Source organism: Vidua chalybeata, chromosome 1 (assembly GCF_026979565.1).
Source record: "Vidua chalybeata isolate OUT-0048 chromosome 1, bVidCha1 merged haplotype, whole genome shotgun sequence".
NCBI classification, from domain to species: Eukaryota; Metazoa; Chordata; class Aves; order Passeriformes; family Viduidae; genus Vidua; species Vidua chalybeata.
In genome coordinates, this window is record NC_071530.1 from 23,596,860 (window position 1) to 23,619,473 (window position 22,614).

The 22,614-nt window shown below is 38.4% G+C and overlaps 1 protein-coding gene across 2 annotated transcripts in view; it reads right to left on the minus strand.

Moving 5' to 3' along the window:
- The window catches only part of CDK6 (cyclin dependent kinase 6), a 135,948-nt gene that overhangs the window by 71,899 nt on the left and 41,435 nt on the right, over nt 1-22,614 (minus strand). For both annotated transcript variants that reach the window (XM_053939305.1, XM_053939312.1), the window contains exon 4: nt 6,673-6,840. In XM_053939305.1, coding sequence (XP_053795280.1) covers nt 6,673-6,840 — 168 coding nt within the window. The remainder of the gene's footprint in view (nt 1-6,672; nt 6,841-22,614) is intronic.

Consider the following 22,614-nt stretch of genomic DNA (forward strand, 5'->3'; position numbering starts at 1 on the left):
ATCTTCACATCAACATGTGAAGGCCTATTTCCAATGAGTACATTTTTCTTGCACCAGTGGAACTGTGCTGTTGCAAAATGACACCAAATTTCACCCTGAGGTGCAAAGGCAATGCCTCAGAAAAGCAGAATTGAGAGGAACCTAAGTAATACTAGGTGTCAGATTTAAAACAAAATAAAAAGCTTTTCTCACAGTGCCGAAGTAAACTGCATCTCAGAGTAGAAATGGTTCAAACAGTAAGCAGATTAGTTTATGAAAGATGGGTACTTCAGTAATTTTTATAGCAAATGATCTAGATACAAGCTCTAGCATTGGAAATTGCTACATTTCTCATTGCTGAGAGCTTTTTCTTCTCTCCCTCCTAAGCATCCTCTCTTAAACATCACCCTTTGACAGAGCACATAGTCAACCTTTGGTCCAGCCCAGCAGAAACTTCCTTTGTTTTGATATAAACTGCGCTCAATGTTGCACTTCTTTTCCTTTTTTTTTTTCACGAGGATGAGGTACATTTATTCTGCAGGCTTGCAGAGGTGCAGCTGAAGGGCTGCAAAACATGCTCAGCTCAGTGTGGACAACCTCTGTCCTCACACATCACATACTCTAATCTCTGCAGCTTTGGAAAGGGGTTTTCTGGAAAAGGGCACAGAAAATACTCTCATGTGAAGCCAATTTGCTTGTTTACTGTGAAATAATTTACTTTCTTTGAAAGATTAAAAGATAGGCTTTTTGTGGTTCATGATAAACTTGGGTCTGAATCAGAGCAGAGGGCTGCATTCCCTGAATTCCTGACAGGTCTCAAGGGTGAATCCTGGCATCAGCTGCAGAGGAACAGCACAGAACGCTGAATGCAGGTCTTGGCACCGTGGGGGTAAAAAATACTTCAAACACTGATACAGATGCCCTTAGAAGTTTTGTTACAGTCAGATACAATAATAGCCTTAAATGAACCAGATGACTGGTTCATCTAACACCTTCAGAACAGCGTAAATGAGCATGAGCTGCGAGGTTTTGAAAAACGTTTCTGCCTTAGAGTTACTTTAGTTATTCGAGGCCTCAGCTGAACACTTCAGATGTGTTTTCATAACTGACTCCAACAAATCTAAGATGGTGGTGTCTAGGGAGTGGATGACCCCTTCTTTCTGCTCACCCTCCCCCATGTGTCTGTGCTTTCACTCTTGTGGCCACACAGTGATTTGCACCTACTAAGCCACCTGGAAATTAGTAACTACTTCATACAGGGTTCATTTTCAGTCAGACTGCAAGGGAGCAACCAGTAATGCCAAAGAAAGGGAAGTGATGGAAGTGTGCAGTCAGAAGCAGGGCCACCCTTCAGTACCAGCATGGTACTTGAATGTGAGACATCCAAAGCAAGAGGAGCAGACCAAGTAGCATACTGTCCTTGGAGCTCCTGCTACTCCAGAGTGAAGGTAGGCATCTGTACAGTGCTGACAGAAATGCTCTTAGGGCTTAATGTAACATGCAGACATGTTGCATCTACTAACATTGTGAAACAGCACCTGTAGATTATTTCTAGAACACGTCTCTGGAAGTAACAACCTTGTCATAAATCCTCTGTCTTTGTGAGAACAGCTACTACAACTCTTCAAGACAAGCCTTAAAAAATTAAAGGTTCTTCTGATGGGCAACAAAAATTAAGTTGGTTTTGAAAATTATCTGATTATAATGTAGATGAATAAGAAACTTCTAATTTCCTAACTTTGTTAATGTGTATTTCCATACTGCCATTCGGTTAATATTGTGACATTGAACCATCTGTTTTGTCATCATTATTTTCATATAAATCTTGGTCTTCTTAGTCAAGGAATCATAAATATATCTTAAAACATTTTTAGTTATCTGCAGACCTTACAGCCAACGTGCCGGTAATGATTTTTGTTCTTAAGATGACTCCAGAGATAAACAACTGATTTTATGTGATGGAAATAACCTTCCTAGAGGGTGTTGAGAGGATGCAATAAAGATCCCACCAGATGTTAAAATATCAGAAAAATTCACTAATTTTTTCACAAAGCCAGACACATGAACTTTTGATGCAGAACTGTGTATTAGCAGAGGAAGACAGATTTTCCTTAAATAAGACAACCATTTTGATCTTACTGCACTTCTAAATAGCCACAAACTCTCAGGAGCAGCACTGACAAGCTCAAACCCACTTATTTTGATCCACTGGATGGCTGTCTGTGTTTCATTTTCCTTTTCAGGGACATTTGGGTGGACTAGACAAATGCACCATAAAGAAAGAACTGGAGATGAGAGCCCAGCCCTCAGGTCATGTGCTTCCCCACACAGTGAAGGGCACACCAAACCAGTGCAACTTCCACCAATCAGAGGGAGAACAGTTATGAACTTAAATCATGCATGAGATAAAATCAAGTATCACTGTAGTGATTTGTACTGATTTCATTAGGATACTCTTTAACACTTAGCTTAACCAGTGGCAGGTGGTTGCTTAATTTCCGTAGGCATCCTCTGATGTCTGATGGTAACTGGGAGCTTTAAATAGATTCTGAATCAGGTCCATTTAGGGATCCTCAATGGATCTCAGGTTAAACCTGCACTGCAAGAGACTCGGAAGAGGTGGCCATAAAAAAAAGAGGAAAAAAACAACAAAAAACAAGGCAAAGCAAAAATGTTTCTTTGTCTGGGTTCTCATCAATCATATTGCCTCAGACAATCATTTACATTTACATTATTTACTAACGGAGAGCATTTACTGGAAAATTACAATGCAACAGTGGGCAGGAAACAGAGAAGTACTAATTCCTCTTTGGAAGAGAGTTTTTCTGTCATTTTTTGGTTTTGTTGCCGTAACTAACTAACATATTTGTTTTTACAAAGTAAGCCCCGTTACTGAAAATTATTTTATGCTCCCTTGCTACTACACCAACAAAATGAAATCCAAGTTCTTGCATGATGTGACATGTAAACCATTTGCGCTGAAGTGACTGCCAGAAATGGATGGAAAGTTTTTATCCTGAAGAAATACTCAAATAAAATCCTAGCATAATCTAAAATGATTTACTGAAAGTAACTGCAGAATATTTTGTGTCCTCTCTTCAGAAAATCTATTTAATTGGCTTTAGTACTCAACAACTTAGAGCATCAGCAGAAAAAGTGATGTATTTTCCCTTCTGTGTTGGGTAAATCTGAAAGCAAGTGGGTTTTTTTTTAAAGGAAGACATAAACCAATTTTGTTGGCATTTCATGGGGGAAAAAAATCCCCTCAGTGTGCTGACATCTAAGGTAAAGCATGCATGTTTTCAAAGAAAGCATTATAAGTGTGTTACAAGCACTAACATTTTGCCAGTTTCACTCAAGATCCTGATACAGGCCAGGTTTTAAGAGCTGGATAGCCTCAGCTCCACCTAGATGCTCTGATCACAACTGCATGCACTTATCTCACTTAACATTCCTGTATGTCATGATTCAGCTTCATTTCCTTCCTTTAATGCAGTCAAAAGTCATCAGAAATAGATAAATGGATTGTTCCCTTTTGATAACACAATTTCAGATTTTCCAAACACCCAACTGCTCCTTTGCTCAGAGAAAGTTGAGCACTCATTTTTCTGCACCAGGAAAAATGTGACAGTTCATTAGCTTTCGCTATCCAACTCTAAAATTACTGTTACATCAATCTATCTCCTCTGTCCTATGGAGCTTCTCTGTTATCACAAAGCCTATTCAAAATTTCCCCAAGGGCCAAGACCAACATTTGGAAAAGAGTCTAACTGCACGAAACCGAAAGCATGCCCTGTAACCCACCAGCTCAGACACCCCCGCCCAACCTCATTCTTCCTAGTGCTGTTATTTCAGACTCCTATCAGGTCTGTCTGAACACAGCTGGGAGCAGTGATCTCCACCCTGCCCCCCCAGCCTGCGTAATCTTAGTTTCAATTTTTTATTCATTCATTCATTCATTCACTGACAGAAATATCAAGAGGTTTCTTTAAACGACAGCAATATGCCTGGACTACCAGTCTGCCAGAAGGATTCTTTAGTATTGTGTAAATAACCAGCTGTTAGAGAGAGACTGCTTTGAAGTTACCATTTGCTGCACCCACAGCACTTGGGCTGGATCAGTTTTTACTGGGCTACTTTCATGGCAAGCTCTTTTTGTCCCATCTGAAGAGTTTCTTTGTGAGCAATGAATGAGGATGCATCTTGGGAATGCTCTAATACTTCAAAAGATGATTCTTGTAGTTTATCTTGCAGTAAGCTTCTCCTCTGAAGGAAATGCTGCAGAGCCCTTGTATTGATCACAGTGATAGTCTTTTATCACTGGGCTGTCTGCATTATCACTATCCAAAGCAAATCTTTGCAAGCTGTGACTTTTATTAATTGATATATGTATTGGTATATTCTGTCTTTTATAATGCAACACTTTTTTTCTGCAAATGCTTCAAAACAAGCTGGTCTTGCTGAAGTCCATGAAGGTTTACTCCCTGCTTGGTGAATACCTGCAATTTAGACTATTTTTGGGATAGTAAAGTCAAGAATGTATTTATGTTTAAAAACCAGAAGTTTGGGGGTTTGGAGTTGTTTTGTTTAGCTGTGCTTCCTGTACTAAGTTTCAGTGGAGGTAAAAATAAAGCAGCATTTGCGCACCTAAGCAGCTAGCCAAAGGCAGAAGTTAAAATCAGAAAATTGACAGCTAAAACACATTTAATAAAATTTTCTAACCTGCAATCAGTTTGTAGGAGCAGTGAAGACTGACATTTAAAACCATAACACATCATATTCTAAGCAACACATGCCTATAGTTTCCTACATACCCAGACACAAGTTTATTTCAAAGATGTTGAAAACTGTTTTAAAATACTAATTAACTTCTAAACTATTAATTTTTTAACTTAAGAAAACCAATGTCATAGCTGGTTTTGTGTCTTTCTACTTACATCTATGCCCATAAACTTGATTTATCCTTGATCACAGAATAACCCAACTATTTTAATACTCTTGAACTTAGCTGCAATGACACTTGGATGCTTATCTGAGCACAGTACAAACCTGCATGTGGATAATCCCTCACACTGAACATCTCTTGTTCACAGCAGTGCCAAGAGTACCAGCTCATCGGTTTTAACACATGATTTCTAGCATGCAAGTATTAGATACTCGAGCAAATGTACATATTTTACAAACCAATCCTGGCAGTGTTCTCTTTTGCTGTAGATTTCTGGGGGTTTTAAACTTCCTTCCTAAGAAGGCTACATGGTCATGGAAAAACTCCTGCTCAGTTCTGTAGGTATTTTTTCCTTATTTCACGCAGAATTTTTCAAAAATGTCCTGCTGAAAACCTTGTAACATTCTGCAATTTTAGCTTCAATGATTTTATGCATCAACAGAAACACTCACTGAAGCTACTACTGACTAGTAGCTGGGAAACAAAATAAAAGCAATTCAGGAAGAACCTTTTTCTCCTCCTCTTCTGCTTTGAGTTACATGACCAATCATCCCAGTATCCAGATTCTTTCACCTTTGGATTAGACTACATCCTACAGGCAATGAAAAAAACTAGCCCTAAAACACAGGTTTACATATGTATTATACGACAAGGATACTTCCCTATGTTTAGCAAGATGATGTAATTTTCTGTTGCTTCCTGCCTTCCTTCACTCTGAAGTCAGATGTCCATAGTTACATCATATGACAATGGAAAGACCCTTGCACAAACTAACAATGAGAATGAATTGCTTCTTATCAACATGAGCCAGGTAATTTTTACAATATGGTGTAAAATGCAAAGTGGATCCTTTCACTGAACTCTTTTCAGCAGTTCTGCCTTTTCTATCTTTATTGTGAGAGTTACTGTCATGGCAGTTGGGATACTCAGAATAGAAAAAGGAAACAAAAAAAAATCATGAGCAGGCAACAAACCCCAAAGACACCCAACATGCACACAGCATGGCAGCTCCTCAATATGCTCTAGAGATGCTGTGCAAAGCTGCAGCAGCTGATTCTGGGGGCAGAGCCAGCAAGTGTGGAAATGGGGTCAAAAAGCAAGGAGCTGGCAGGGCTTCTCCAGCATTAATGGAGGAGAGAGCTAAATCTGCAAGTGAGCTCATGTCTGAGCCAAGGACAACCAGGAGAGCTGGTGGGAGAGGGTCAACGGTGGCAGAAGACCTGGTGATACTGGGGGTCCTCTTTAATAGCTAGCTTGGGAAACAGCTGTGATTTTGGCTGCCAGGTCCACTTGAGCTTTCTCCAGCACAACCCTAATTAGAATAATTCAGTAACATATGGAAGGAAGCACTTTCACAGAGGTGGAAAATCAGAGCATGATGGTGTGGCATTTTCACAAGTATCTGTGGGGGTTTTTCAGGCAAAATACACGGGATTCAGCAAGAGCTTTATCTTAAAATGGATACTTCAAAAACTTTAACCATACCTGTCTGACTTATTTTACACAGTATCACTACAGAAGCTTGAGTGATGGGAGTTTCAGAAAATTAACACATACTTATCCCTCTGTAATCAGTCAGGATGGAATTTAGAGCCAGCAGTCAGTAACTGATTACTTGTACAACATAATCACCACAACTTCAATCCTGGCTGGAAAGCAATTGTTTTCAGAGACACAAGTAACTTCAGCTGCAGACATGGTTCACACTGCTATGCTGACAGAAAAAATAAAAGCCTTCAGAAACTTACCACTGAGGTAAGAGCCATCTGAAAACTGTAGATTCGTGCAAGGCCAAAGTCAGCTAGCTTTATCTGCCCGTTGCTGGTTACAAGGATATTTTGGGGTTTCAGATCCCGATGCACCACACGATGTGAATGCAGAAAATCCAGTCCCCGAAACAGCTGAAGCATCATATCCTATATATAAAGAAGAAATCAATATGCATTTATTAAAACAAGGTGGCAGGCAAACAAGTAAATCCCCTGTCATAATCTGAAAAGCTAATTTAATAAATATTGACTTAAATATGTGCACAGGAGATAAACCCAGGTATTAATATAAAATGGACAGAATGTTGCTGGAACGAATGGAATTGAACCAATGTCCTTATTGAATTAATGTATGGTTTCTAGTTGAATTATCTGATATTGATTAACAGTAGTATAAAGATTAATCAATATACTTAAAAAGTAGCAAAAGTATGTTTCTAAATCCCTGGACAACTTCAAAAGAAGTTTGAAGTCCAAGTAAGAAAAATACTTAGCAGTTTTTTGCTCTTAGCTTTAAACCGCATGCCACTTTGTATTCTCACCAGCTTATGCTTTGTCCTGCCATGGTGAAAGTTTATCATTCATTTAACAGGCACAAGGACCAGAAAAACTGTTTAAATGGCAAATTTAATTTTATTTAATGTCATAGAGGGAAAAGGTTCACTTGGCAAAACCTGTTGTATAGAATTTACTGAATAGGACAGAAATTACCTTTAGATGAAAGTTTAGCACTAAAACAGTGTAATAATCATAATTCTGATTCTTCTTTCTGTTTTGTTATAGTGATACAATCTTCCATGACATTTACACAGCTGAAGAAACTATTTTATCTGTACTCATGTTTTGACAATCTTAGTAATGTGAAAAGAATGAACCAGCAGACTCAAAACCAAATACTAGAAATCCCCTGCATTCCAAATTAGAAGGATACTGTCAACTTGAAAATTATATTTGCAGAACAGGCAGTTACAAGAAAATGCTGCAACAAGAAAGGAAAAAAATGGACAAAGAAGTTTATTTTCTGCTTGCAATTGACTTGAGCTCATGAAACTGCAGTTCTGTGCCTGCTGGTGACATATGCCCTTTCCATAATTTTGCAGCAGGGTGTCCTCCAATCCTGTTGTTAGCAACCAAAATGATCCTGGAGAAGGGCATGGCATGAAAAAGAAAAGGGAAGAAGGACAACTTGAGTTTGGTTGCTTTTGTTCTTCTCTGTGGTCTCGGGCATGCTGCAAGTAAATATTCAAAGCACACTACTGAAAGGAATTATATCTGAACATGGGTGTAAAAATAGCTCAAAACATTCAGCTTGATAATATTGGTTAAGTTGGATGCATTTTTAAGGTAAGCTTTAGAGATATTGCTAAATAATTTAATACAAAATTATTTCTTTCTTGTAATGTTTCCTGATCATTTATATAGAAAATATTACATAATATTTAGATATTAAGTTTGGAAGCTCTCACCTGACAAGGTCATTTCTGTATACAGCCAGTTCATAAAGCAATCAGCTTTTATTTGAAGACCCCAATTATAGAGATTTTATCATGAAATTATGGATGCTATAACAGTATTAAATTATCACCTCTGAAGAAAGGTGGTGAACTGAGAACTCCATTTCTTGCTAACTGATGCCTTTTATTTCCTTTGCTTCCCCAGAAAAATTTGGGAACTGATCATTTTGACAACTGGTATAATATGGTTTGGACCTTTAAAAGACATACACAAACTATATTGAATCCTCCTGTATTTGCACAAGTTTTTTTTTTAGTTCAGAAATTGGTAAGAACTTGGGCTACAGCTCTGCAGGTTTCAGTCATCAGTAGAATTAATGTATGTGCCATTTTAACTTTTACCAAATCCCAAAAGTCTTTGGATCAGTCTTGCAGATGTGAAGAACATGCCAACAACATTTAGGCATATGGTTGTTTTAAATATTAACTTAGTTGTTTCACTGAATTTGGGCCAATTTTTTCTTTTTTATTCCAGGTTGACCTAGTATCAAAAAGGAAATTATTTAAAGAACTGAAGTATTAGTCAGTAGACCCTGGCAAGTCCCTTTTTGGTGACATTTATGTATCCTATTCATTTGTCAACTCTGTAAATTCATTCAGGCAGTTACCAAACATATCAAGAATATTTTTTCCAACAACTGATGCTGGTTTTGCTTCAACTTTCTTCCTCAAGCTCAGCATAACACAATTCTGCTCTGCTCATTTCAAGATTCAAGCAATGTCTTCAGGTTCTAAATTCAGAGTCTTCTTCCAGCCACAGGTAAAAAAAAAAAATTTAAAATGGAAACTGGTATATCTTCCTCTCTACCTACTGGACTCAAAAGATGAATATCATTTACAGAAGTTCTCTTCACACACAAAAAATAAAACATGCTGCAGAAAAGTGTACTGGGAAAGTGTAAATTTAAAAGGTGTTAGAAAAAAGAAGAGCAACTGGAGAGAAAAAAGTGCCGTATCTCCTCTTCCAGGAAATTCAGGGTTAGTCCATATAAGCTGTTCTCCAGCATTCAGGTTGGACTGCTGATTACACTTATTGCTTTCTACAATAGGTATTAGATTATTAGACAGATTTCAGTTCAAAACTATCTGGAAGAACAGCCCAAAGTTTTGTGTGTGTGAAGAAGGGCACTTGGATGTAAAAAGACTGTTTGCTATTTGTGATTCCCTGTTTTTAAATTCTCAGCAAGTCAGAGCAGAAGCCAAAATCACAACATAGGCTTATTATTATGAACTTTAAATAAAGAATAACAAATGCAGCAGCTTAAAATTTTGTGCACGCAAGCCTAGTCAAAAACCATTAGGCCTTGCTTTTGGCAAATGATTTCATTCACTAGGCCAGCCACTTGCAAGAAACGTAAGGCAGGGTCTGGGCTCTGTGCTTTCATTGACACTGTTACTAATATCAGAAGATACTAACCTTTGCTAGAAAATTGGATAAAGGCTGTAAACATGCACAAACCAGATCACTACCTAATTAAATCAGGATAATTTCACTCTTCTAACGGAAATGCATCCATTTGTATTAGTGACGAATACCCAGTATTATCTCAATTACCAAGTTCTAGAAATAACTGCAGGAGAGTCTTCATGTGCCTCAAGGATTAGTTTTTTCCATGTCTGCTTTTCCCCAAGAAATTTTCTGTGGTAGATAGGCATACCACACTTTGGAATTACAGGGACAATCATATTTCAAAAGCTAATTGAAAAATTATCAATTCTATGCAACAAACAAGAACCTTTGTGTCTTCAGAGATCGAAGGAACAAGCTCTAATGAGTCATGATCAAACCTCTACTGATGTTTATCAGTGCTCTTTGGATATTGCATGTTTGCAAACAAAGATACAGAATGTGCCTGTTGTTTCAGATTAGAGATTTCTGCCATCACAAAACCTATGATAGTTGGCTGTTGCTCGAGTTGAAGATAAATGCACACATTATCCCACTGCAATTACTTTTAGACAATCACAGGTTTACTTTTTTTTTCTTTTTCAAGTTTCATTTTCAATGCCATCTATGTGCAAATATAAAATATTTACCTGTAACTCAACTGAAAACTGAAAATTGAAAACTATTTTGGGATGCAATGAACAAGTACACTTTCTTTAGAGGAATATATGTAGCTTTAATTTTGTAAAAGTCTCATAATGAAAACAGGAGCGAAATTTGTTATGGAAAGGCTGCATCTCTGCTTGTTCCACCATATAAGGTATTGATGATGATTGCTCAGTCTGACATTTACTGAATTTATCAGCTCTGAATGCCAGGACATCAAAATTCTGATGAACTTTTCAACCTACACCATATTATGTCATGAGTCTCAATAATACTCAGAAAAATACCCTGCATATTCTTCCTCTGTCATCAGTAAGGATGGGGCTGGGCTTGGGCTAGGCTGAGCAGCTGCTTCTGCTGCCTCTGCCAAAGGCAGTATTCATGGCTTGTACTTTCTGACTCAGGCAGCAGGAACAGAAAGCCTTCATTTCCTATACTTTTTCGTCTCCACCTTACCTTGATTTCCTATACATTTTCATCTCCACGTTGTCTTATCCCCTCTCTTGACTCTATGCTTCATTGACCCCTCTTAACCCTCCTCCACCATCTGATCCATAAATCCTTTCCAACCTATTGGCTTTCAAATACCGTTCTGATCCTTTAACAGTCACCCACCATCTTGACTCCCATGAAAAATATCTGTCAATTATCTGCAGCAACTTACTGCTTGTTTAAGACCTGCCAGATTCTCTGGAGGACTCTGCCTGCCTAACCCAAAAGAGGATGGAATGGCTGTCAACCAAAGCATTCAAGTATCTGCTCAAAGACAAAAGAAACTATGGAGCTGGTTTCAGTGTCAGTGCCTAGGCACCAGCAGCCAGGACTGGAGGGGCCTCAGCCAGGGGACACCAGGGGTTGTGCCCTGCCAGACACGCTCAGCTCCAGCTGGCTCCGACGGACCCACCACAGCGCACGGCTGGGCCCACCAGCCAGGATGATGGTGCCTCCATGAGGATATATTTATTCAAGGGCAGAAAAGGCTGCAGGGAAAGAGGAGAACAAAGGGAGTGAGAAACTGCACAGGAAACACCAAGGTGAGAGAAGAGGAAGAGAAGTGAGAGGAGAAAGAGAAAGCAGTCCACGGTGGAGTAGATATCCACACTGCAGCTCATGGAGCAGGCAGATATTCCTGAGGGAACTGCAGCCTGTGGAGACGACCTAGGGTACAGCAGGTACAAAGAGTGAGGAGGAAGGAGCAGGAGAGAGGAGCTGCTCCTGTGCTGCTTGGGCTAGGGAGATTCAGAAGTGATGTACAGCCTGGAAAAAGGCATGAGAAGGTGTTATTTGAATACTTGCACTTTTTTTGCCCACCATTTGAACTAGCAAATATCTACCTTGACTGGCATTAGACTAAGTTGATTTTCCCCAGGATAAATCTATTTTGCCCATGATGGTAAGCAATCTTCCTCTCTTCTCTTAGCCCATGAGCTTTCTTGCTCCTTGTTGCTCTCTACTTTCTGTAGCTGAGGTGGAAGAAGTCAGTGAGTGCCTGGATGGGAGTTTGACTGCTGGACTAACCTACCACCATGGTGAAGTATGGATGCTAGGTTTTGTCTTGGTAAAGGGGAACACAGTGAGATACAACCTGAAGGAAAGCACCAAGAGTAATATATCTTCAGAGAACACATACACCCTGAGGTAAGATACACTTATGACTGGCTGCTTGTTATGTGAAGCTCATGCTTTTCCTCCATTGGCTACAATGTGAAGAAAAACCTCCAAACAGGTTGTCCTTCCTTACAGTGACAGGAATTCCTAATACAAAAGAGAGTAATCCAATGGAAGCCCACAAATATACTCAGTTGTGTCATCAAATAAAAACAATAGAGCACAGAGCCTCGCAAACTTCAACAAACCTTAAATTTGTACTAACACACAGGTTAGTACAGGTTTTACATGGTTTTGTTTTTTTTTTTTTTTTAACCTGCCTATTTTCCTCTTCCCGCTCTATTTCTATACTAACATTTTGTAAAGCACAACAATCCTTTAGCATCTCCTAATGCTTCTCCTACTCTTCTGTGGAGAATCTCATGCACCTTCACAACTTGCATCCTTTACCCAGAGTTTCTGTCTATCTGCAACTATTTTTTCTTTTTGCTGAGCAGAATGGGATGTCCCTATTTTACATGGCAGGTGTTGGAATACTCATCCTGAACATTTCCTGTAGGAGTGTTTGCATAAAAGGCAACCACAAGTGTAAGCAAAGGGGATGAGTTTTAGATAGCAATGTGTGATGAGTCAGTTAAGGTAATTAAAAGACTCACTGCCTCTCACTGGAACAGGGCCTTCTCAGAGCAGAAGAGGCTTCCTTCATATTCTACTCAGTTATATAGATTCCCCAATCACTGAATTGCTTCCAATTTAAAGGTTGATTTTACACATGCTGGAATGAAAGTTTAAAGAGCTGTCCTGCTCTCTGAAGCCTATTTTTGAAGCAGAATAATTACAGCCCTTCTATGGTGATACTTTGTAACAAACAGTCAACATTAATTAATGCCAAAAAAACAATGGCATTCCTGAGGAATTACACAGTACAGATACATGAATAGCAAAAGACATGATTAATGTTGTTACACTGAATCCTAAAGGCATTAGCAATAATGTAGTGATTCCCTGTTAAATGCAGTGATTCTTTTTTAATTTTTGTCCTCACACTGGGCTGGGAACCCATCACATCAACCTATCTAGAATGCCATGACTGTGATGGTGGGGGCAGATGCAATTTGCCACTGTCTGTGGAGCTGCAGGATACTCTTCTCCATGCAGCTGGCTTGATGTAGTGGCTGGGGCACAGTAACAGGCTGACAGATCCCTGCCCTTGTGCTCTGTTCCTTTTCTCAGAAGAAAGCTATTCTCATCAGTCTCCCTGCAGGGCATTCAGAAAAGGGATGAGGAGGTTGTCTTTGCCTTCTCCTAGCCACATCACAGCTTCTCAGGACTCATCCATGATCCAATCAAATATATATGAGCTATACAGCTCTTCATCCTCCTTACACTGGCTAACTATTTATCTCAGAGTAATCCTATTGCCTTCCATGAAAGTATTCACAGGGTAAGGGTCATTCCTCAGAAGAGAAGACTGCTGTGATACTCCTGTCAATTAACTAGGAAGTACCAAGAGCATGTGAACTTCACAGCATGTTCAATTTAAATATGTTTACTGTTTTGATAAGAGAACAATAAATTCAAATGATCTATTCACTTAGCCCTATTAATCAACCCTACTATACAAGATAACATATTCATTTTCTGTTCGTAGAGTAAAATACTGTGCAGAGAAAGATACTCTCAATTCATTTAGTGTATTATTAATATCTGATAAGAACATGCAAGGAATTGGTCTAATAATTGGTGGTGTTTTCTATGCTAATACCCTAAAGGTAAACAATTTGTTGAAAAATAATTAAGTTACATATATTTTTAAACATGAAGTAAAATACTTGTGTAATTATCTTTGAATTGTAAAACTATTTTAATCATATAAAAGGTACTTTAAAGCACTTAAGAGTAGATTAAAGGACATGTTAAAATATATTCTGATTAACAGCTTCTAATCTATTTTAAACTGCTTTTGTAAGAAAGAAAGCACAGCTCATAAAGGGATTTTGGATTATCCAATTGTTAGGATGAAGAGCACTACAGACATGCACACTCACGAAAGTATGCATGTATGTATACACACATTATAATGTTTTGAATAATTCCATTGAAGACAATGCTATCTATAGCATTCCACTGCAATAACACTGAGATGAATATAGTTGTGTTGTTTGGTTTTGTGTTTTGATGGTTTTCTGTGTTTGGTTTTTTTAATGGCTAGAATTATTTGTCTAGCAATTCAAAAGATAAAATACCTGAAGGAGTGGAGTCTATAGAACTAATGTTTTGAAGACTGCTTTCGTTGCTATTGGAAGTAGCAAGGTAATCAAGATTATAAAGTCCTAAATAAATTACTTTGAAAAACAATAATTGATCAATTAGTTCAGAGCCAGCCTAGTAAAAATATCAAATGTCACTATTATGCATAGATGTACTTGTATATTATGACCATTGTGTGTCAGTCCCAATCAAAAGTACTGCAACTGTGCACAAGATTCAGGAAAAATGCAAAATTTTAACTGAATTACAAAGGTGCATGGTAGTATTTGAAAAGCTTTGGGGCTCACCAACACTATTGCATTGCTGTAAGCTTATGACTGAATTCTGTGAATGTATATCACAGCTTTCAGTATACTGTCTTCCCTTGTTGTGCACCTATACATAGACTGAGCTCAATCCACAACCACCACAGCAAGCTTAACATGTTCTAATCTCTTTGCTTAAACTTGTCAATTGCTCCTTCTGAGTTCGAAAAGAACTGCTGAATTTGTACTGCCAAAGGAGAACGTGACCAAACGTATTTTGGAGTGTTCCAAACACTCCTCAAACACCAAAGCTCAGCAGAAGCAAAGGCAACATAAGAAGGACTGGACTACAACAATTGATGCACCTGACTGTGTTGAAGGAACTGCTCTGAGTAATGTTCTGTTTACCCTCCTTAAAATAAGCACCTGGATTCATATTTTATGGGTTAGTAAAAGTTTCAATCTAAGTAGATGTCTGTTTTACCAGAACCTTAATGCTGATAGAGTCCCATGCTGATCTCAGTAGCTGTGAACCAAAGACCAAATCCAGTATATAACATGTCTACTTAACATCTCTGGGGGATGTATGTACATACACATGCTTGGGCACACATGTAGATTTATTTTATTTAAGTTTACATAAGTCCTTCCACATCAATTTCTAATTTTATAGCTCAACACCTGTCAAGTCAGTTTGCAATCTAGATCTTTCAGGTTTTACTTTTTCATCGACTATTTTTCATATTTGATGAGAAGAACATGCATGACTGAAAAGAAACGTACATAATTATTCTTCTACTTATGTTCAGTCATTCGGTGTACCAAAAATTCCTGTTGAAGTGGAATTACCAGACATGCAAATGAAATACACAGCATTTCCCATGTGGCTACTGGTATTTGTCAGATAAAATACATCAGAATTGAACAGAGAGGAAGTTTGTTTTAACATTCTGACAGAAATTGGCACTGTTAGCAGGACTTGTCCCGTATGGGAAAATTTTACAGCAGGTAAATGTAACTTTGTAATTAACTGTCTTTTTCAGTGCTTAAACCCTTGTACTCTTTGCGCCCTGCAGAAAAAAACACAAGGCACAGCTTTTAACAGATTTTATGGATCTGAGCCTAGATGAGCAAAACACTCACGTTTCTTTCTTGTATCTCTGGATGATGATATCACAGGTTTATACATCCCCAAATACCTTCTGGGAAACTGCCTTTCTTTTATTACAAGCTTTTTATAACTGTCTTGAAAACAGCAGTTTCTCACAGTTTCCTGGTTTGACAAGTTGCTACTACTCTGTTCAATCTGAAAAAGAGATGAGGACTAAAATGTATCATGAAATCCCCCAAATTCTTTACTGCCTCACCCAGTTGGTAAAGTTCCACACAAATGACTTGAAATAGCACCTGTGATTTGTATGCATTGGCTGTGAAGACTCTTCTAGCACATATCTAGGGATTGACACCAGCACAATTTGATATCTAAACATCACAGCAGGTCACACTGCAGTTTGAATTCTGGAGCACACTTTTCATATAATTACAGCTTCTTTAATTATGTTTCTCAACAGGATAAGTCACGTTTTTCCTTCAGTTGATGTGTGAGCCTCTTTCTTCTGAGATAAAATCCAGACTTTAGCTTGACTAAATGAATCTGTTCTGGAGCACTGTGTTCTGGAGCACTGTGATAGCATCCCTATCTCTATCACCTTAGTGCTTTCAGTTTTTAAAAACAGATTTTGAGATTGCTCCTAATAGTATGTATTTCTTTCTCTCATTGTGGGATATCATTGCCCCTTCCTCTTCAGAGTCTTTGTTTTTGCATTACTACCCATTTGTATTTTGGGACATCATCACTTGCAATCCTTGTGGAAGCTGTCCTGATGTAATCAAAAAAATCAGTCCACCCCAACAATCCACAAAGCTGGATGTGACTCCCTTAAACTACTTCAGGATGCTTTGGGGAGGAGTGCAGAGAAATCCCTGTCACACTCCCTGCCACAATCTACAAACTACAGTAAATTATCAATCACTGATGAGTTGATTGTCCTTCTTTGCCTCTCACACCAGTCCTTATGAGGAAAGGTATAAAAAACAAACCCTCTTCTCTAGGAAGAATGTTGCTCCAGCAGCACTACAGCTCTTTACCAGGACCTTCCTGATGCCATTGGCCGTAACAGCTCTTCCTAATTTCCTCAAACTCCAGGAAGGGTTAAAATATGGCATATGACAGAAGACACTCCTTGCTAACAGGAAGGACACTTTACTGTGGGGCCCAGATCTCAGCTTCTCCTTCCCTACAGCTGTCTGTGGACAGCAGCTAATTGTATCCACTTGTTTAACCTCGGGGATAACGTCTGGAGGGGACCAAGTGCCACAAGCGTACTTTTTTTTTAACGGTCATTTCCTCTCTGGTGTAACTTGCATGACAGCATGTGACAAGCAGAAATTAATGGGGACACTGCTGTGCCAATACCTCTTGAATTGCTTTGACACTGGCTGCAGGCTGCCTGCTTGGCCACCCAGCCAAGACCTCACATGAAATGTGGCAAGGGGCCCACAGCTCTATTCACTAACAAGCCAGCTGGTCAGTGATTAGAAAGCTGAAACAACACTGTACACATACATCCAGAATGCTTTACAAGCAGCTTCGGACTTAGGTGGTTAAGCATCTTAGAAGAGTAGATCTGTAAATTTATCTTAGGGACTGTTAACTTAAGCTAACATTAGAAATAATGCAGAGGACCCTGGAAGATGACCGGCCTACGTTGTCACCTAAGTGCAAGAAGGACTAATCTCAGAACAAAGACTAACATCTTGATGTGCTCAAAATCATGTGCAAACAGCTCAGACCACATGGATTCTGGTTCAAAGGAGCACTCAAATTATGTAAATAGACAGAGATTTATGACAGACTACTCTTCCTAATGGTCTATCAACACCGTGGCAACATTACTGACATTTCTACAAAAAGTCTCATTGAATCTGTCTTCTGGGTTTATACTGATTTGTTTATACGCTGATACAAAACAACAAAGGATGAACCTTTGTAAGCATCCCAAGGGATCTGAATGATCAGATCTCATACACCCAAGGCAGCTTTGTACCTTTCAGCCCAGACTTTTTTTGAAAACTGTCAGATCCTTGGCTGGACACAAAAGGCTCAAGATTGTTCCTTTAATTTCTCTCTTCAGTTGCTTTTTTAAATAGTAGCCACTGAAAGTGCATAGGCTCTTGATGAAACACCTGATGGCAACAAGAAAACAGGCTATGCTTTTTTTTAAACTGAGAAAAAGCAGTCAACAGGATCCGAGAGATTGGGAACACAACTGTAATTTAAATCAGTAAGACTTAATCACTTAATTCCTAGAACTCCTTCCAGTTATAAACTCATTCAAGCAATTTTCGTTTGATGAAAAACTCGTTTAAATTTATTATAACACATGCCTGCTCAATCTCCTGATACATATGGAAATATATTTGTGGCTTATACAGATACATCAGGGCTCAAGGCACTGTAAAAGGAGGTGACTGGACAGCAGAGTCACTTTCTCGGATTAGAAATTGAGGTTACTGAAGAGTTTGGACCTAACTTTGAGAACTTCCATCATAGAAACTTTGAGGAATTCAGCATAGTCATGAATGGTACTTGCACACTGAGGAAAAAAGATGGCTTCGTACTAGGCACAATGCAGTCCAATGAAATTACTGGGACTCTACCCATCAATTTTCGAAGACCTAAGCTGGTCCCTCTGCTTTTTATTATTCCCATTTTCCTCTCAGTCACTGGAACCAACAGCACCTTCAGAGAGATGTAACCAACCTTCACTGAGACAAAAATGTCAGCATGACACCAGGCAACAAAATACTACTATTCTCTAAAGTTAGACACTCCTTTAATATATAGTTAACAGTTTTTATTAAAGATGTGAACACAGAGGAAAGTAAGAAGACAATCCCTTTTTAATCTCTCCAGGGAATACATAAGTAAAGCTCAACTGTGTACTTTTAAAAAGTCATTTCAATCTTGTATTTTTTTTGTTTGTAGTGTACTTGGCACAGCAGAAGAATGATGATGCTCCTAAATGCTGTAAAATGGCTCAACATTGGGGTCTATTACTATCCCAGCTCTAGTCACAGGAGTACATTTAACTTTGCTGCCTCTTTTGCTCTGTATTATAAATTCAGGGATAATGGTTAACTAATTCATGAGCGTTGCTAAGATTAACTAGTTAATGTTTGTTAAATACTCAAAAGAACTAGATTTTGCTTTCAGTTATAAAGGCTTAACAATTTTGAAGAAAATCAAAGATATACAGAAGAGGAAAGATTTGATTTTTATACAATTCACAGGAAAAAAACAGGCTTCAAAAAAAAAAACCTGAGAGGGGTTAGTGGCCTACTGGAATCTGCTTGCCCAGAATCTCCCATCTAAGAACTTTACATATAGTTTTGCAATGCTGTTAGAGCATTGTCTGAGCTCTTGAAATAGTCTTCATGATGAGCATCCTACTGATGCCTTCCTACACCTAAATTAAAAGTAGGAAACCAGATAATAGCTTCTTGAAAGCACTCAGCAGATCAAGTTGTTCTCCATGTCTACAGAAGCAATTAATTTGCAATTCTATTAACTTGAATTAAAAAAACAATGGCTCCTGAACCAACAGCTTTGAAAAGGGAACAGGCAAGCCCCTCATCATACAGACAAGGCAAAGAGAAGACATTTTGCAAGAGGAATAAAGCACATACATGAAGACTTTTATTTTCACTGAAAGAATGAGAAGTTTGCTGTTAGTGCCAGACTAGGGGAATGGCTACCCAATCCACTGCACTTGCATGGTCTACCACTTTCTCCTTTCTTTTCTTATTTCTCACCTTTTCCTTTACGTCTCTATTTTCTCCCTCCATGAGTCCTGTTGCTCCTTCCTTCCCCATTCCCATTTCTGACCCTTCTTGTCATGCCTGCACTGCACCCTGTTCCACTTCACACTCACTCCCAGGGCCTACTCCATCTCTTTGGGTTGCTGCCTCTACAGCCCAGGTGATAAACAGGCAAAGCAGATCACTGGAAGATGCCAGCTAGCACATCTCTGGATTTCACATATAACTGTATAGGGCAGTGATGTGACTGTGATGTCTGCTGGGGCTGCAGTGGTGATGGTCCCACTCATCTGCTGAGTCTGTCCAAAGTGACATGTGCCACAGCCTCTGCAGTTCTGAGCAAAATGACACTGATTTATATTAGCACACATTAGCGTAAACCTTGCCTTGTTTTCTTCTGAACACTTGACTGATTCTAAAAAAAAGTAGGTATCTTCAACTTACAGTGACACAATGAGCGATGAGCCTACTTATTTCCTAATGTTAATACAACAGACAAGAATCAGCTCTACCTTGGGGTTGAGAGCTGACAGTCTTCTTGGGAGAGGAGAAGATGGCCTTCAATGTTTCATAGGCAGAGGATATTTCCTTCCTTCACCTCCCAAATATTAAACAAAACAACTGTACAACATTTTTAATAAAAACACACTGCTATGTTAGAAGTCAGTGTGCAAAAAGAGCCAATCAATGGAACAAACTCCTTCCATGAAGATATGTCTTTTGAAAGTGAAGTGTCATAAACGATGCATATGAGAAATGCAGCTTGTGGCAAACACAGTATTGCTTCTCAAAAGGGTAACCTGTGACAAGCAGAAAAATATGCTATTAATTATGAAACCTGGAAAATAAAACTATATGTATTCCTGTGCCTTTACTGTAACTATTCATGGAGAACCTATGAGAAAAAAAGTAGCAATGATCCAGACAATCTGGACCACATGTCTGTACTTGGCTGAATCGGGTCCCAGAAACCTAAGTCTTTTGTTTTCCCTACCAACAACAACAAAGTAATTACAAATCATACAATCCAATATCAAACTCTATGTTACTCCAAAACTACAGTCAATTAAGTAGAAACAAACTGTATCATCAGAAGGACAAATGAGAGAGGCTAGGGATCACTATCAAAGGACTTCTGTTTTCCTTTGTTTATTAAATAGCAACTGTATTATTTACTGCAGCTTTGCAAGCTAGTGAGCAGCTGGGTGTGACACATTTCCATGCTCTGTAACCTCTCCTTATGCTTCGTTAGATTCCTTATCAGGACCAGAAGAAAAGAAATCTCTCTGTTATGCTTTTCCTGTGGCAAAGGAAAAGACAAGATGATGACTTTCCAGCTCATTTCACTTGTACAACGTTCTCATCAATCACCATGGGGTAGGTCTTTGTTATTTTCACTGAAGGACTGTTCTTAGTTTTCTGTCACAATAAAGCGTGACTTCACTAATTAGCAAATCAAGGTTACCTCTACCACATTTGCAAAAGAACAAATGGAAACATGGCTAAAACTACTTCTGAAATATTTTCAACTGCTCAGAATCACAGAGATAAACCTAAGTCAAGCTATGTCTAAATTCCTTTAATTGAAACTGAAGTTAAGGTCTGAAACACTCAGAGTAGATGATGTAAGGAAGATAAACTAACCATTTCATCAAGAACCAGACGTTTTCTGCTTGTTTTGCGACTTTCTGCTCCAGAAACCAAGCAAAGAAACTGTGGTTTATTTTCATATCAAACTGTCTGTGAAGCATGCATCTCTCTTCAGTTTTGGTTCGCTATAGCCCACGCAGCTTGGCCTCTATTCTCCTTTTCCTAGGTCTTCAGTAAGTGTTTTAGACACCAGCAGGAATTATGTGAGCAAACAAAAAGCAAGAAAGAGTGATATCTTCTAAGTAAGGCAAAAACATAATACAAAATGCTTTGTAACATGGTCTCTCCTCTAACTTAATGTTTTTATATGTATTTTCCCTTTTGGTCTGTGTTGTTTCTCACTGAATGACAGCTATACACACCACACTATTGTAATAACAAGCATATGGCTCAGAGATCACTGTTGACATTTTCAGCATTCAATTTAGACATTTTTATTTAAATGCATGAAAAACATCTGTATACTCTTTCATTAACTGCATTTTACATTTGTAATGTTCTACGTACTCTTTTGGAACCATTTCCATTAAAATGCCAACTCTGTGTTTGGATAGCATGTCTTTCCTTTGTAACACTAAGGGAGGAGTACGTTACTGTCAAAATTTCTATCTAAAAAGTCCTTGCTAAAATATTTACCCTGCTAGTCAGAACAGGAATATCTGAAGTTAATTCCAAATGAAAGAATATTTTAGAATGAATCATAAACTAGATGTTAAAAAAGGTAACATGCTGCGATTCCAATGCCCCTTCCCTGTTGTAAAACTAAATGAAAAACAACCCTGCATTTCCATCCACAGAATACTGTAACATTTTGGAGTATTCTGAAGTTTCCTAATTGTAGTTATGCAACAGAACTATCACAGCCTAAAACAAATGACAAAAATTCAGCAGCTCAGTTTATTGGCTTTGAAATTAAGCACTCTTAAGAGATGGTTAACATGTCCTCTTGATTATTTTTGGTATTTTTAAAGTTACAGTGCAATGCTTCCTACTCTATAGACAAAAGAAATGGGACATTTTAGAGTACTTATAATTTTTACAGCATTGTTTGTAAAGTCACATATTTAGCAACAGTGAAAACTTTTGGGCAGTAACTTTATTTACAATTAAGCCACTAATTTCAAAGGGCCCTTTAAGGTATAAGACACTGCTCATCATTTTATTAATAAAGACAGAATACGATGGCATTTGTTGATTTGATCACAATGGTAAAATACAGCTTCTTCTTGGAAATGGGTATTTATTGTCAAGGGTCATTATTTTCAAAGAAGGCAAATAGGTTATTCTGTGGCCACAACAGCTATGATATTAATGAAAACCAGATATAAACAAAACAATCCACCAAACCTTGTGATCCTTGGAATCCTTTGACATTACTGAGTCAATTTACCATGCTGACCAGCTATGACACATTTTTGTGAATAGTCAGGAGTCTGGTTCCAAATGCACAGACACTGCTTACATGTAAGTTTTGAGGGAAGACGGCTTCTTCGCTCTGACAAAGCATTTAAACACATGTTTTATGACTAATCTGAGACTAAGGAAACAATGGTTTCAATTCTTCTTTGTTCTAACCTTAAAATTCATCGGGTCAGTAGCACAGGATAACAACTGATTCTCCTCTGTTAGCTCCTCTAATTCAGTCTTTCAACCTCATTTTTAATACTGGAGCAATCTGTTGACATAAAATTAAGCAGAA